This window comes from Rhea pennata, chromosome 4, assembly GCF_028389875.1.
Source record: "Rhea pennata isolate bPtePen1 chromosome 4, bPtePen1.pri, whole genome shotgun sequence".
NCBI classification, from domain to species: Eukaryota; Metazoa; Chordata; class Aves; order Rheiformes; family Rheidae; genus Rhea; species Rhea pennata.
Window position 1 is genome coordinate 82,397,021 of NC_084666.1, and position 14,463 is coordinate 82,411,483.

The 14,463-nt window shown below is 44.3% G+C and overlaps 1 protein-coding gene across 1 annotated transcript; it reads right to left on the bottom strand.

Annotated features, from left to right (window-relative positions):
- Window positions 1-72: 72 nt before the first annotated feature.
- On the bottom strand, window positions 73-13,744 carry SH2D4A (SH2 domain containing 4A). The gene is made up of 9 exons (XM_062574458.1): window positions 13,500-13,744; window positions 12,363-12,522; window positions 11,560-11,719; window positions 9,644-9,712; window positions 9,099-9,237; window positions 5,934-6,150; window positions 4,791-4,921; window positions 2,677-2,897; window positions 73-1,037 (listed from the first exon to the last, which is right to left on the bottom strand). Exons 1-9 carry the CDS (start codon window positions 13,672-13,674, stop codon window positions 945-947), a joined length of 1,365 nt encoding a protein of 454 aa, XP_062430442.1. The 5' UTR covers window positions 13,675-13,744; the 3' UTR covers window positions 73-944.
- Window positions 13,745-14,463: the final 719 nt, after the last annotated feature.

The following is a 14,463-nucleotide window of genomic DNA, read 5'->3' on the forward strand; positions in this document are numbered from 1 at the left end:
TTGTGTATTTAAAGAGCAATAGAGCAGATATGAAGGGAGAATATTACATTGAAAGAAAAACTTCTGTGTTAAATTCACACCCATTAGTTTGGACAAAATTTGCAATAATAGCTCCATTCTGTAAAACAGCATTCTTTACTAGCAAACACTTCTCTGTAAGCTATACTAATACTGATAGAGGCACTGCTTCTTACATTGCTTATACTCTGTACATATGTTAAAACCTTTTCAAACAAATTCCTGTATCCCTTCCTTCCTTCTTTTTCAAAATGTTAATCTCTGTGCAGAAAGGTCGATGTGGGATTTAGACACAGGTTGAACGAGTAAGTATCTATATTCAGAGACTAAAGGAGTTTTTTAAAAAATGCATGTTTCATGAAAATTCCCCTTCACAAGGAGGTTTCACCTAGAGGTACTAAGGATTTGTTTGGGAGTTTTGCAGAACATCCCTGATTCCAAGGGCATAGCATCTTATAGGATTAAGCCTCACATTATACAACTTACTATCAAGACTGATTCATCTCTCCAACTTGTTTTGTGCCTTCCGGAAGGTATGATTTCATTCAGCTGTAGATACTGGTCTCTTTCCCAGATGGCACACAACAAGAGCAAGAGGCAACTTGAACGCAGATATTCCCCAGAGTCCTGTAAAAAACTCAGAAAACACATAGCAGTATCTCTCTGTGCAACTGATTACTCTGTCCTCTAATTCACTCCAATGTATGCGTTACATCTAGGTGTTTTGTAGCTTACTGGGCTGCTGCATCCTTTGACTCAATTGATACAACAAGCCCACAACAGTACTTATCCTCCCACTGCTCTGTTATGAAGGATTTAAAATAGAGGCACTTAAGGTGACAGTTTCAGGTAAGCATCCACAGCTGTGTTTCCAAGTACAGTCTTAATGAAAATAGGCTCAGAGTTGCATAGCGAGACTGAGAGGTTCATTCAAAGAGAGCGAGGTAATCTGGTTCTTGGTCCTCTTGGCCACATGGGTAAAGCAGCAGCTCCTTCCCCAAAGAAGTGATGGGCTCCTCCTGTTGACAGAGAATACAGTTAAAATGCCACCCTTCAAAACAGGCTACTGTGCACCAGGTCTATCACAAAATCCCTGGAGTAGGCAGCAGTCTCCTGCTGCTGTTAGCATGTGGACCTGTTCATCTCACTGTGTGATACAGCTCAGAGCCCAGGGAATTCAGGGGAAAGATGCTCAGGGCTCACCTCTGCCTTCATAAAACAGTGTCTGTGCTTTGTGAAATAACCCAGAGCAGAATTCTGGCAGTTCTTGGAAAGAGCTGTGTTTATTTTGTAGGCAACCTCAGCTTCTGCAGTGTGAAATGCAGCCCCATCTGCAAAGTGGTGGAGCGAGCACTATGCAGCATGCAAATAAGTAAGACTGCAAGCTTGGTATGCTGTTGTGCTAGTGCAGGTGGAGGTGCATGAGTGCCATGCATCTGGCTGTGTTTGTGAGAATGAAAAAGGTAGATCCTAGAATGAATATGTGCCCTCCTCTCATATGCGCTTTGTTCAAACACAGGAGCTTCCTGGAAGAACAGTCTCTGCTTCCAACTCTTGATCTTGACCCACATATTAGATATTTGGTGGGAGCTTGCTTTCTCTCATGATCATCCACTGAGTGACAAAGCAGAACCAGCAGTTGAACCCACTTTTCCCAAATGAACATCTGCTTTAGTGCAGTGGGACCTGTAGGATTCTGTGTAGACTGTGGGTGTAATTCTATCTTTAATATAGATGTATCCAACCTGACTTTAAACTGTCTGGCTCTGATATCAATAGCCATCTAGCTCTTGCTTTCAAGAATTCAGTCTAGACTGTGAAACAGACACAAGGAGCAAGGTTAAGTAGCCTGGATAGCGCTCCACATTGTGCTGTTTGTCTAGCAGATGACCACAGATAATATTTTCCTCGTGTCCAGTTTAGTTTAGCCACATCTGTATTATGCTAGGCATTTATTTGAAAGAAACACAGTTTAATGGTCCTTTTAGACAAAATGATTTTCCTGTCCTTGGGCAGTTCTTACACTGAACAAATTCATCTTCCATCTGGCTCTCCTTGAGCCTATGCAACTGTGCTCAGTGCTAGTGTACTCTTCTGTTACAAGAGTAAAAGCCTTCTTTGCCTTCCATTGCTTGCTATATTGCTTATTCAAAATCATGTCTTCCCTGTTTTGAGATTATAAAGATACCTATTCTCTTTCATTCTGAAGCTGGAGACAGGCGATATTTTCTGTTTACAGAGTTTGCTGTGACATCCGACAACAGAGAGATACCAGGACGTAGTCTGAGTAACTCTGCCACCTATCACCGTATCAGCATTTATATTAAATAGCATGTAGTAACTTGAGCCCCATGTGCAAGGTGTTCTGCACACTTCAGGGAGAGTGATGGAGCGATTCAGGTTCCAAGACATTTGAATTATGACATCTGAATTATTTCAGATGCCTTAGGTTGTCCAAGACATCCCCATATGGCAGGCATATAAAATGTGGGACTTCTTATAGAGAGAGCCACACCATTCTGGAGCAGCACATAGGATACCGAATGGTGGCTAAAATGGCTTTAGCCACCTATGTGATGACGACTGAATTTTTGTCTTGAAATGCCCTGAGACAACTGCAAAAACAAATAGTTAATGAATGTGTTGCCAGAGGTTCACCTTGTGATAGTCAACAAGGTCAGCCAGCGTTGAATGTTGTAGCTGGTCCACTCCAAGGAAGCTGTAGGAATCACGAGAGGCATCAATAAGGAAGTGTTTACATCCCTCCACAGACTGATAGGAGAGCACGTAGCCTTTGATTTTTTCACTGACACGGACCAAAAAACTCCCAGGCACTGCTTTACTCAGAAGGTCCTCTGCTTTCTTGGAGGTTAGGATACCTGTTCAAAACCAAGACACAAAACTGAAGGGAGAAAAGCACATGTGCAAGAGTGGATGGAACAGTTCTCACAAGAAATTTTGTTTACTACCCTAAAAGCAATCCATAGCTCTTCCATCCCCTACATGTTTAGTTGCCCTGTGGCCCAGAAAGAACATTATTGCCACTGCTAGTAGCAGAGCATGGTCTCGTGCTAACTGTGCTTTATGGTAACTATTCCAGGTTCCAGTCCTAGTTTGTTAGGCTTATTATCAATTGGTTATGAGAACTTCTTTGTGAATTGGAGCTTGGTACCAGGTGCCTCTTCTACATTTTAAACATGGGATAATAGCAGAGGCCTTGGAAATGCATGCACAGGTTGAAAACAGAGGCCCCAGAACTGTAAACAAGTCACTGAGAGTCAACTGCTGGTCATTGAAGAAGTGCAAATTTGAGATCTGGGAAAAGACTACTATTTCTTTTCTACCAAAGACTACTGAAGAATAAAAAGAAAAGTAGCAGCTAAGTAAAAAGGGTACCAAAAAGGAAGCAACGTAAGGTACCTGCCACAGCCTGAGAAAGTAAAACCCTTTGGCATTGTGCAGTACACAGTGCAGGGTGAGGAAAACAAAGGCTAAGAGCTGTCTGGAAACCCAAATGTTCTACAAAAGGTCAAGATCTTCAATTTTCGGGGAGAGCAAATTGTCATCATGAGAATTGTCATTGTGGAACTACTATAGGATTGTTGGAGCTGTACCCCCACTTGCCTTCCCTGCCTCCTCTAACTGTCCTGGCTTGTGTTTGCTGCTTGTTCTTCCTACCTACTTCAAGAACCCTGTCCCTCTGCTTATCTGCTCTGAAAAGTTCAGCTCTGCCCCTCCCTCCGCCTGTCTGTTTGAGGAATCCTGACTCTTCACAGACCTTTTGACTTGCTGCCCCATCATCCAGGGATGGAGAATGTGGGCATCTGAGGTCCTTTGGAGCAGATCTTTTGGACTAAAAGCCAGACATTGTTTACAATAAAAATAATTGTAAAAATAAGACTGTTCTTAAATCTTGCTTGTAGAGTCCTATTGTGCACAGCTAAAGATGCCCCAGACTCACCCAAAAGAGGGATTTGGAAGCCGCCCACAGTACAGAGGGAGGCTGCACAGAACTATAATTGACGGTTTGAGTGGATCTAGCATTTAGGAAAGTTTATGAAAAAATTTTGGTCCCCTTTTCAGTCATTCTCTTGTTCTCTTGCTTCCTTTACTTCTTTGTCTTTTTCTTGGTACAATTACATTTTTATGGAACAAGATAAGCAGAAGACCTTTCTTTCCATTCTTTAAAACAGTTTTGAGCCCTTGTCAGATTTATGATTGCTTTTATAGGAGATTGTTCTTAGCCCTTGGGTAGCAGATGTCCTCCTCCAGCATCTAACAGCTGGGGTTATAGAGGAGATATATTACCTTCTCTGTCACCCTAGTAAAGGCGAGCAGAGTGAGCAGTGCTTCATGGCTTCTGTGAGAAGTGATGAAAGAGTGAATTGCTATGTATGTTCACTTGCAAGAGCAACTAGAAAACCTTACTGAAACATTGAAAGGCTGCGAGAAAGTAGGGATAATCAGAAAGCACATCAGATGAGCACACAGGTGCAGGTTCTTTTACTGAATGGACAGTTTTACTGAACGAAAGGACAGGTTCTGTGTTGCAAGTGAAAGATAACAGCACTGCAGGGTGTCTGGCTCCAGCATAGCAATGCTATACAGAGTGGAGATCATTGTCATAATGCTAGAGGAATTTAAATGACATTCGTGGTTAGGAGTTAGCCACCTTGGAAAAGCTCCTGGGCCCAGCTTTGAGCTGCTAGCCTGTTAGGAGAAAGGACAAATCCCTGAAGGGTTGGGTCAGGGCAGAAATGCTCAGGACTCACCGTGGAACCAAGGTGCTATTGTGTCTGTGGTTTTCTGATAGCCAGCTCGGAGAGGGAACTGCTCTTCCTTGAACCACTTGATGATGCTTTCTTCAGTAGAATTGGAGACTGTCCTCTGAATTCCCTTTTTCCTATGAAAAAAAGACTGTGGTTTATGCATCAGCTTCGAACAGCAGCTTTTTAGTCCATGACTGGACTTATCTTTTGTTAAGTGTATTGGAAACAGCCTTATAGTGGGTTGTCATCTACGTTACATTGCTTTCAGCTAGGAAAGAGGATGTGTATACTCTAGGCTTAGGATATTATACTAAATAAACGTGTCACTAAGTTTGGTGAGGAAATGTTTTTCTCTTCACACAAAGCAGGAAAGAAAACTTGAATTTGTCTAGAAAAGTAACTTGAAACTCTAAAAACTCAGTGCCACAGTGCATCTAGGCGTTTTGGAAGGAGGTGTTATCAAAAAGAGCAGAACCAAAGGAGAGAGAAGACAGGAATTGCAGACTGAGGCCATGAGCCTGAGGACATGCAGATTAGCTGCTCCCAGGATCTGGTGTAATTTTTGCTCCTAACTCCAGATGGGCCAAAACACACAGTGCAGTTCTAATGCCATGGCAGAGACACTGGCATTCAGCTGATATGCCATCATCTTTGTTTTTGATAGTGCAAGCCTGGATTTCCAGTATCTTCAGTTAGCTAAATCCCTTTACAGTAAGCCAGCATCTCTCCCTACATGTTGTGATGTGACAGAAGCTAAGCCTAGTTTGAGGAGCTCAGGTGAGTAGGGTGCACTGGAGTTGCTGGAAAGCACTGGAAGACCCACCAGAACTGTGTGGACTTCACTGAAACAGGGTTTCTGGTGAGCAGGCTTATTCTAGTGAACAATAATGTTGGTAAGAATCCCAGTCTGACAGAGATACCTGCAGGAGGCCAGCAAATTACCCTTCATCACTGTAGTGAACGGCCCTGCCATGGCCTTCACATCCCACCCTGGAACATCATCTAGGCTCTGTATTCTTCCCCACAGGCTGTCTTCTCTGTGTGAGAAGGGCAAACATTTCTGATCTCAGCCAGCCCTTGCCACAGCAGAAGAATCTCTGCACTTCTCCCCTCACCTCCTCTCAACAGTGTGCATGATTTCCTTACCTAATCACTCTTCCATTTGCTATCACAGGAGTTAGAAGTTTAGGCTTGGGTGGGAGAGGCGGGTATTGGAGTGGTCGCCGATCTCCTCCTATAGCACTCTTGGAAATGTCTGCCTGCTTCCCTCTGCGGATGCCTTGCAGCGAAAGCCTCCTGTAGTCATCCCTGGCATGCTGTGCAAGCGAACGTCTCTTCTCATCTGCTGCCTTGGATTTCCGCACTGGAACAAAAAAAAGAGTCCTTTTTATTCCTTTTCGCAAAGGAGCAAACAAGCAGGCGGGTTTTAAGCTTGCTGCCTCTCGGCCATCTCCCTGCTTGCTGAAGTGGAGAAATAACTTGTTTCATAGGGTTTAGGTTTTCTCAGTGCCAGAGAGGGTTACTGGGGGAAGAGAGAGAGTTGTCTTGGGTCCAAGATATACCCCCTCCTTTGTTCTCAGGGAAGCACTTGAGGTTACCTAAACCGGAAGCCATTTATCCTCCTCAGATGCCTGTAGTGGCTCAGCTGCTTGGGCCAACCAATGAAAGGTATGTGCTCATTTGTGAGAACAATTGCCATCTGTCTCCTATCACCTTTGGGTATCTGCTATTCAACAGAGCCCTATTTTTTTTATTCTAAGGAGACAGAAACCTGGATGCTTTCTGGGCACTAGGTCCCTGGGTACCTGGACACTGCTTGTTTTTGTTTTGCTTGCTGACTCCTGGTTTTGGACACGGATTTCTGTAGTGCCTTTCATGTGAGCAGAGATCCAAAGAGGAAGGAACACACTCTGTTACTAAATCAGGTAAGGAACTGTTTTCAGTACATCCCCTGCTGACCTGCAGCCTCTCGGAAGGAAACACAACTACCGCTTAATGACGTTGTCAGCTTAAAATCCTTGCTTAATTATGGGTGGTACAAAGATCTCTTGCTGGCTCAAGGCTGGAGAGGACAGGTATAAGGAGAACTGGGAGGATAAAGGACCTTCTGCTTTTCAGTTTAATTTGTACATCAACATAGATAAAATTTCCCCAGTCTGTAGTTCTGGCAGAGACTACAAGAGGGAGAGCTCTTAAGCTGCATGTGGGGAAACAATATCAGAAAAGCTGCAACAATAAATCAACAAATGTGCTGCTTCTTCCTGTAGTCCTGTATGGCCAGTGAGGAGCCAGAGGGCAAGCCACATGTCAACAGAAGATGCTGAAATGACCTCAGATCCTCAGAAAGATTTGAACAGGCTGGTGGTGTTTGAAGAGGAGAAAGAAGCAGTGCTGAAACTGTGATGGAAAATGAAAAACTTGGTTAGGTATATTTTTAATTGATTAAAAGCTGTCTTAAATATCCAGGTTGATAAGTCTGTAGTAGCTCATCCTGGAGTCTGTAGGAATTACCAGTTCTACAGTCTGCCAGTTAGGCCAGTTCTTTCCTTCCTCTTGTAATCAACCTCAGATATTTTTATTAGGAAAAATCACCCTGGCCTGAAATGAAAGCAGTCTGTAGTACAGCATTGCTATCTACTGAGCAGCAAGGGAGGAACTAGAAAAGAAATGAATTCAGTTTTCCTTCAATATTATTTCTTCCCAGGAGGGGGGAATGGAAGGAGCAGAACCCAAGTCTGGGTAGAAACAAAGGCAAGCAAAGTGTGAGGGTATTTCTCAGTATTTTTTATGTGCCAAGCTTATGACCTTTTGTCTCAGCCTCTGTGGAAGCTGGACAGCAAGACTCTAGAAAAAGGAATCAAGTAAAAATGTCTTTTTAGATTATGCTATTTTTTAAAAAATCACCTTTTTTTTTTTAAAAAAAAAAGTATCAAAGTACTGGTTTCTATGGGAGATTCTAGAAGGAAATGTAGCCAGCACGGTAACTTAAGTAGAGATTTCAGAAAGTTTTTGGCAGCAGTGATGGATATTACTGCAAGTCTCATACTGTCTGCTATGTTCTTTTCTATCTACTGGATTCATTACACCAGAAATTTCTTAGTGAAAGTCCACTCTTGCTTCATAGTTAAGGGAGGAAAAACTGCAAACGTCGTATTTAGGGAAGAGCAGGCAATATCGGAACTGCCTCTCTGAAAGTTGAGTTAAGCTGTATTTTCTCATAAAGTCATTTCATCGGTTGCCTAAAAAATGATGAACAAGTTACATCACTGAAAATATTTCCCGTCTCAGACTGTGGACTGAAGTGAGAGAGTCACAGAGAGAACAGTAAAACCCTGCTCAGAGCCCAGGCACTGAAGCCTTTGACTGCCCCACAGAGGTTTTTCTGCTACATTTGTTTTTCCAGTGTCGGAATGGCCAGCAGTGATTCAGGTTCCACAAGGTCCCCTATGGTTTCTGCTAGGCTGGGGAGGCATCAAGTGTGCAGCAGGGCTCTGCCTGGACAGAGTTTTGCTTGTATGAGAGGGTTGTGCCTTGCTGCAGAAGTGGAAAGCAGAGAAGTTTGGAGTGGCCTCTTGTTCATATTTCTTGCAGCGTCTTTTTCATATTATTTCCAAAGAGCAGAATACTTCCTCACAAGGAAGCAGTGTCCTGTGGAAAGGAGTTTTACCCTGGCTTTCTGCGGATTCTCTGTACAGAACTCAGTTTTACTGAGCAGCAAAAGTCCTCTCCACTCTTTTGGGAACCCAGAGAGGCTTCATAAAAAGAACCCGTTCACTCAGTGAATTTGCCATGATTTAACTGCTTTTGTAATTGCATTTTTTGGTTAGTCCTCGTCATACATGATACCTATCTACATGAACAGTAGTTACTACAAAGTCCTACTAAAGGCTAGCTTCTAGTTTAAAATGAGTTATTCTGGCTACACTCAAGTGATTCTTATTTGTTAATTATTTTAATACAGTATCTGAGTGCAGCAGCATGCCAGCAGGACTCATTGTGCTTGGTGTTGCTGTTAATTTTTAAAACTATTATTTTAATTTTTAAAAAATCAGCTAAATCAAAATATAAACAAGACCAAAAAATGGTAAATAGTTAAAAATAGTGATGTTTTCCATAGGATAAAACTTCGATTTCCTAACCCAGCTCTAGTCTCCGTGTTGTATTCTGATAATGCAGCATTGTTTTTCTTGGCAATACTCTCCACTCACTGTGTATATTTGGTTCTAGTTTTGCAGAAGAATGATTGAGATGACCCTGTAGAGCCCTAGGATTACTGGAGCCCCAGAAGAAAAGGTTGTCCAAAGATCTTACAGGATTCCTGCCATTCAGGCTCAGTCTCATCAGTTTTCTGCAGCATGCTCTGGATCTCTGAACTTGTACCTCTCTGTGGTATGGTGTTCTGGGAGGCTGTTGTCTCGTCTCCTGAATTTCTCTTCTGGGCTTCCTTAGTCTATGAAAGAAACAGTATGTTCAATGCTTTGCTGCAACCTAGTTTTAGTCCTGTTTCTTAGCTAGTCTTTATGTACTGGGAACTCCATTCTGTAGTGTGAATCTCTGATTTCTTCATCACAAACCGTCTTTCTTTACTGCAGGTTACAACAGGGGAAGTAGGGGAAACCAGCCCACTAGAAATATCAGGATCAGCTCCCTTTGCCAGTCCCCAGTCTGCTGCACTGGTCAGTTCTGTATCATCTCCAAATCGTGAAACCATACATCGGAGCATGGCAACACTGGATACAACTGGTCCAAGAGATGAGGACCCATTCAAGTGAGATGAGGCTGTGAGGCTGATGGGCTTCCAGAATAATGTCTGGCCCTGACCTGATGTGTTAGGAGCATCCTAGATTACTGCTTACCTGCTGTTGGAAGCCACACTTCCTCACATGGCAGTCTGCCAGCATCTGGTGAACATCCCTGGCTTCCCTCTGGGCAGAGAAAAGGAGCATTGAGAAAGGAACCCTAAGTCTACCTGGATTTGCCAGGTGACATACCCAAGTGATGCTAGGGAGCAGACAATCTCCTATCCTTCCCTCCTTATAAAGCAAGCCCTGCCACACCTGCCATGTAGTGTTTTACCTGCCTATGCTCATTTGCTGCTTTGGCTGGGTGTTGCAAACCACGACTTGCGGGACTGACCCAAATAGCTGTTTTTCTCCTGTTTCCTCTTCCCTGCAAACCAGTCTAGCTACACTGGCAGAAGCCGGTAGCAGAGACTTGCCTTTTAAGAAAAACACAGTTAGACTTATCTTTGAACAAACACACACTGACCTCCGCATTTGACCCAAACTGCCTCCCACAGTGCAATGAGTAATGTGTTAACTGTACTACACTGCTTACCAAGGACAGGCTTTGTTGTAATTGTCATAATCTATTTGGCTAATATTTAATATTAACATGAGTTTCCAACTTCCCTCTCCTTGACAGAGAACTAGGAGCTTAAAATGTGAGTAAACTGGCTTTTTTTCTTAGCTCAAATCCACATCCACTGCAGCAGAAAACACAGAATGCTCTGTTCTCTCAGGTACAGTTAAATGGTAACTAGGTCTCAGAGAAACTGCTGCAACAGGGGTGGTCAGAGAAATTCACTCTCTCCCAGGCGCAGAGGTCTTCAGCCTGGATCCCTCCTTTCAGTAGCAGAAGCCTCAGAAACTTGGGAAAATGACTAAAAATATCATGACAGGAAGAAAGACACAAAGGCAGACCTGTTCTTTCCTTTTGCAAGCCCTGAAGGAGTTTAGAGTTTTTTGGTAGTGGTCACGGGGGAGATTGTTTTTTAAAAGCTGTTTTCTCTCCAGCTGTGACTAACAACTTCCTTTAAAAAGAACAACAAAAAAATTTCTCACATAGTTGCTCAGCTCCAGCAAACAATGCTAAGAAAAACCTAATGTGATTCAGAGACTCCTGATAAAGGAGCCAGCAGCACACAATACCTAAGTTCCTTTCAGTGTTTGAAATCAGTGGGAGAAATACTTTGCCAAAATTCAGCCTTCAATTACCTTGTTTTTATACTGAAATATGGAACAGCTGTATAATGAAATAATAATCAACCATACAAGTTAGCAGCAAAACATTGAATTAAAACCCCACTGAATGAGACTGGACTTTTCCCATTAAATTGGTAGGATATTCCTATTCCACTTTGGTTATACTGGTAGATAATTCAACTTGTGTCTTTTTCTCAGTTGGTTCTCTAAGTGGCTTTTTCTAGCCATTTAAAAAGTATAAATTTATTTATTACCAGAGAAAAACCTTTCTGTAATGAAACAGCAAAGCAGGCACTCTAGTCAGCTGCATTTGGAGCTGTCTCATCCTGTCAAGGTCATAAACTATCTTCTAATTCTTTAATTATCTGTTTGTAGTATTGCCTTCTTCTGATCTTTTATAGAAGAAGATGATCTGTTTGAGGGATGTGGCCTTGCATGTGCAGAGATACTGGTTGGAGAGCCTCCCTGGTCTTGCCTGAAAATCAGCCCAAACCAGCCAGAGAACAGGAGAGAAAGTACTGTAATCCTCACTTTACCCATGGAGAATGGACGCAAAGAAATTCAGGGCAACTTGTCCATTGGTACAGAGTACAGCTGGGAATAGCACACAGACCACCCCAGTCCTAAGGAAGGATTTAACAGCTTCTTCAATGACTAGAGAAAAAAGAAGCCTTAACAGTCAGTTGGCTAGTTCTTTTTCTGATTTTCCTTTATTAGCAATCAGGGTTTGCTGCACTCCCCATCTCTCACAGTGAAGACTTCTGAGTAGGAAGAAGGGAGAAAATTACCTCTCTGGGCTCTGAGTTTTTCCCTATTGTAGTGGCAGTTGATTTTATCCCCTCTTCCTTTTGCTCCTCCACACAGCTTTTATTGTTGCTATGAACATCCATCCTGCCCAGGACTCCTGGTTGTGGATGTAGAGACCATGTTAGAGAAGAGTCAGTCTCTCTGAAACACAAGAGAGACAGGACTTAGGAATCCACGGGAGTAACTTTGTGCTACCTAAGCATCTGAGAGAAAATCACATGTGAGCAGAGCACTGCTGTGCAGGTACGCAGTTATCGTATCTCCAGATCAGGGGGAGGGAATAGTTAAAGTTGTTATTCATTATGAGTAACTGTTGTCCCGCTGTACACGGACACCTGTTGATGAATCGGTACAATCCAAACACATCACCTGCTGCAATAACACACATATCATCTCTTATGATCTTCAGAGGCAGCCAAACAGCAGAGATATGATAGGAGACTTGAACAGCTAGGGCAGGCCCTAGGCTGAGTCTCTGCCAGGATTGCATGCACTCACAGAGAGCTGACATTTCCCTGTACCTTTGCACTGCAAGCAAAGTGGGACAGTGATAACCATATGCTGCCTTACCCCGAGGCAGAAATCAAAGAAAAGCAAAACAGGATTTTATAAAGGACTCAGGCTTGTTCCCAGTGTGGGTTAGACTTGTCCACCTGCTTCAGCACAAGGAGGAGAATTCCCAGAGCAGCGAGGACAGCCTCCACAGCGGAGACTCCAGCCTGGGTCTCTAGAGATGTCCCTTCCTCTGTGTCCACCCTCAGTCCTCTGCATGAGAGGTGCTTACCTGGCCTCCTTGCCTTGCTCGCTCTCTAACTGTTTTGCCCTTTGTGCCTGAATCTCTTCACAGATGGCAGCATACGATTTATCTGATGGATGCTCGCCCATCACCCAGACCCAAACATCGTTGTCGGCGCCGAGCTTCCATTTCACTGACTTCCCACTGGCTGGAAGAGAAGGAGCCTTTTCGCTAATGCTGTTTGCTCAGCAGCCCTGTGCAGGGTCTGCATCCCCCATACTGTGCACTCCTGGCTTTTGCTACTGGCAGAACCTTTCCTAAAGCAGCCTTATGTAGGAAAAAGCAAATAGGTATCTGTGGTCAGGGAGTTGTAGGTAGTCTATTGTGTCTATCTCTTGTTAGAAGCTCAGTTGGGACAGAGCACAGATCCTCCTCCTCCTCCCTCCATCCCTCCCCTCTTCCCCCCTCCCACCCCTGCCATTTCATTTCACAATGCTGGAGCTAGGGTCATTCTCTATCAATAAAGGAAGTGTTTCCAAACACAAAGGCAATGTTTCCTTGCCTTCCTCTAATTCCTTGCCACAGCCCTCCTCAAATCCCTTATTCAGGGACTGTGTGAGGCTGGGCTACCTGCAAACGGAGCAGGTGGGATATGGCTGGAGGAAGAGGACTCCCTGGCAGCTGTAAGCCAGGATGCTGTGTAATCCTGGCAAGGGGATTTCAAGTCTAAAGGCCCAAAAGGCAACCCCAGCAGATCAGTGCCTCAGCCTAAGTAATGGCACTCACCAAGCTCATATATGTCGCAGGCTTGTTGCTAGCGCTGCAGGATAGGCATTCATATCCATGATTATTCTATACACAGATCCAGAGGGTCCACTCAGTCAGTCACTTATGAGATGCATCTCATATCCCAGGAGATAAACCATGTCTTACCAGGAAGGGGAATTAGTGGTTTGGAGATGGACAGAGTGTGTCTGAGCCTGGGCCAGAGAGTGAAACAAGCTGGATGCCAGTACAGAAGTATCCCCATTGGAGATGGGTTTAGTTCTGGTTTGGAAATATGACTATAATGTGTCCCTAGAAGAAGAAATGACTCTGGGGCCAATTTGCTCCTTCTGTCTAGGGAGCAGTTGACTTGGTCAAAGCTGCGTTTGAGGTGGAAGCAGCTGGCCAGCAGAGACTTACCTTTTCTCAATGGTGGCTTCTTGGCTGAAACCTTGTCGGCGGCAGCTTCTCTTTCCTTCCACCGTCTGATCTGCTCTTGCCTCATTTTGAAAAAGAGGATCTGCTTCTGCTCCTCACTGAGTTCTGCCAGCAGCTCCGGATCGATGTACATATCCGATAATATCTGTTTCAGCATGGCGGGAGGTTTCAGTTGCACACGTTTGTGGCAATGATCTCCAGGGATCAGTTCCTCTTCCTGGCTGGAGTATGCCTGCACTGACAAGGAGGAGTCAGTCCCCCGCCTGAGCCTGGAGCAGGAATGCAGGCGTGCCAGGGTAATTACACTTCTATCTGGGTAACATTTTTTTTTTAGCTCAGACTTCCTGCACAGACTGAAAAAGTAAATAAGGACTTGAAAGCTGCTCTTAAGATGCCTGGAAATAAGAGGTGAGCTCAGCTCAGGCACAGCCCCTGCCTGCTGTGCTGGGACAGCTGGCCAGAAGGGAAGAGTTTTGGAGCAAGCAGGTTTTGTGTATGTCCTGATAAACTGAGCTGATACCGTATCAAAACAGGGAGAGTGATGCGTGTTACCGTCATCAGAGGTGCGGCTTATCCATGCCCAAGCAAACATTCCTGCTGGGCAGGGGATCAATGAACCCAGAACTAGAGGGCTCCTCCTCCTTCAGCAGAGAAAACACTTCCAAACAGGGTGGCATGATGCTAAGGAGCTCAGCCCCTCTCATTTTACCAAGGAAAGATTGGGAGGGCTTTTGGCTCTGCTGTAGAGGTGGGGGCAGGAGCTGCCTGCTGGGAATTTTGGGGTACTCCTGTCCATCAAAGGCAGTGGCACAGCCAGTACAGGGAGCGCAAGCAGTGCATGTGGTTTGCCCAAAGCCAGACCTTTAAGATTGTCAGCAGTTGACGAACTGAGGCAGCTGCAAGTCTGACGTTCCTTGCCGAGGTGCCTCCCCGACATGGCAAACCT

What these genes read in the sequence shown, in the direction of transcription:
- SH2D4A (XM_062574458.1), bottom strand. Translation starts at nt 13,674, where the DNA reads ATGCTGAAACAGATATTATCGGATATGTACATCGATCCGGAGCTGCTG. An exon ending in GAAGCCACCATTGAGAAAAG is followed by an intron (nt 12,523 to 13,499) that starts GTAAGTCTCTGC and finishes CTTCTCTTCCAG; the next exon opens with CCAGTGGGAAGTCAGTGAAA. An exon ending in AGTGTGGCTTCCAACAGCAG is followed by an intron (nt 9,238 to 9,643) that starts GTAAGCAGTAAT and finishes TTTCTTTCATAG; the next exon opens with ACTAAGGAAGCCCAGAAGAG.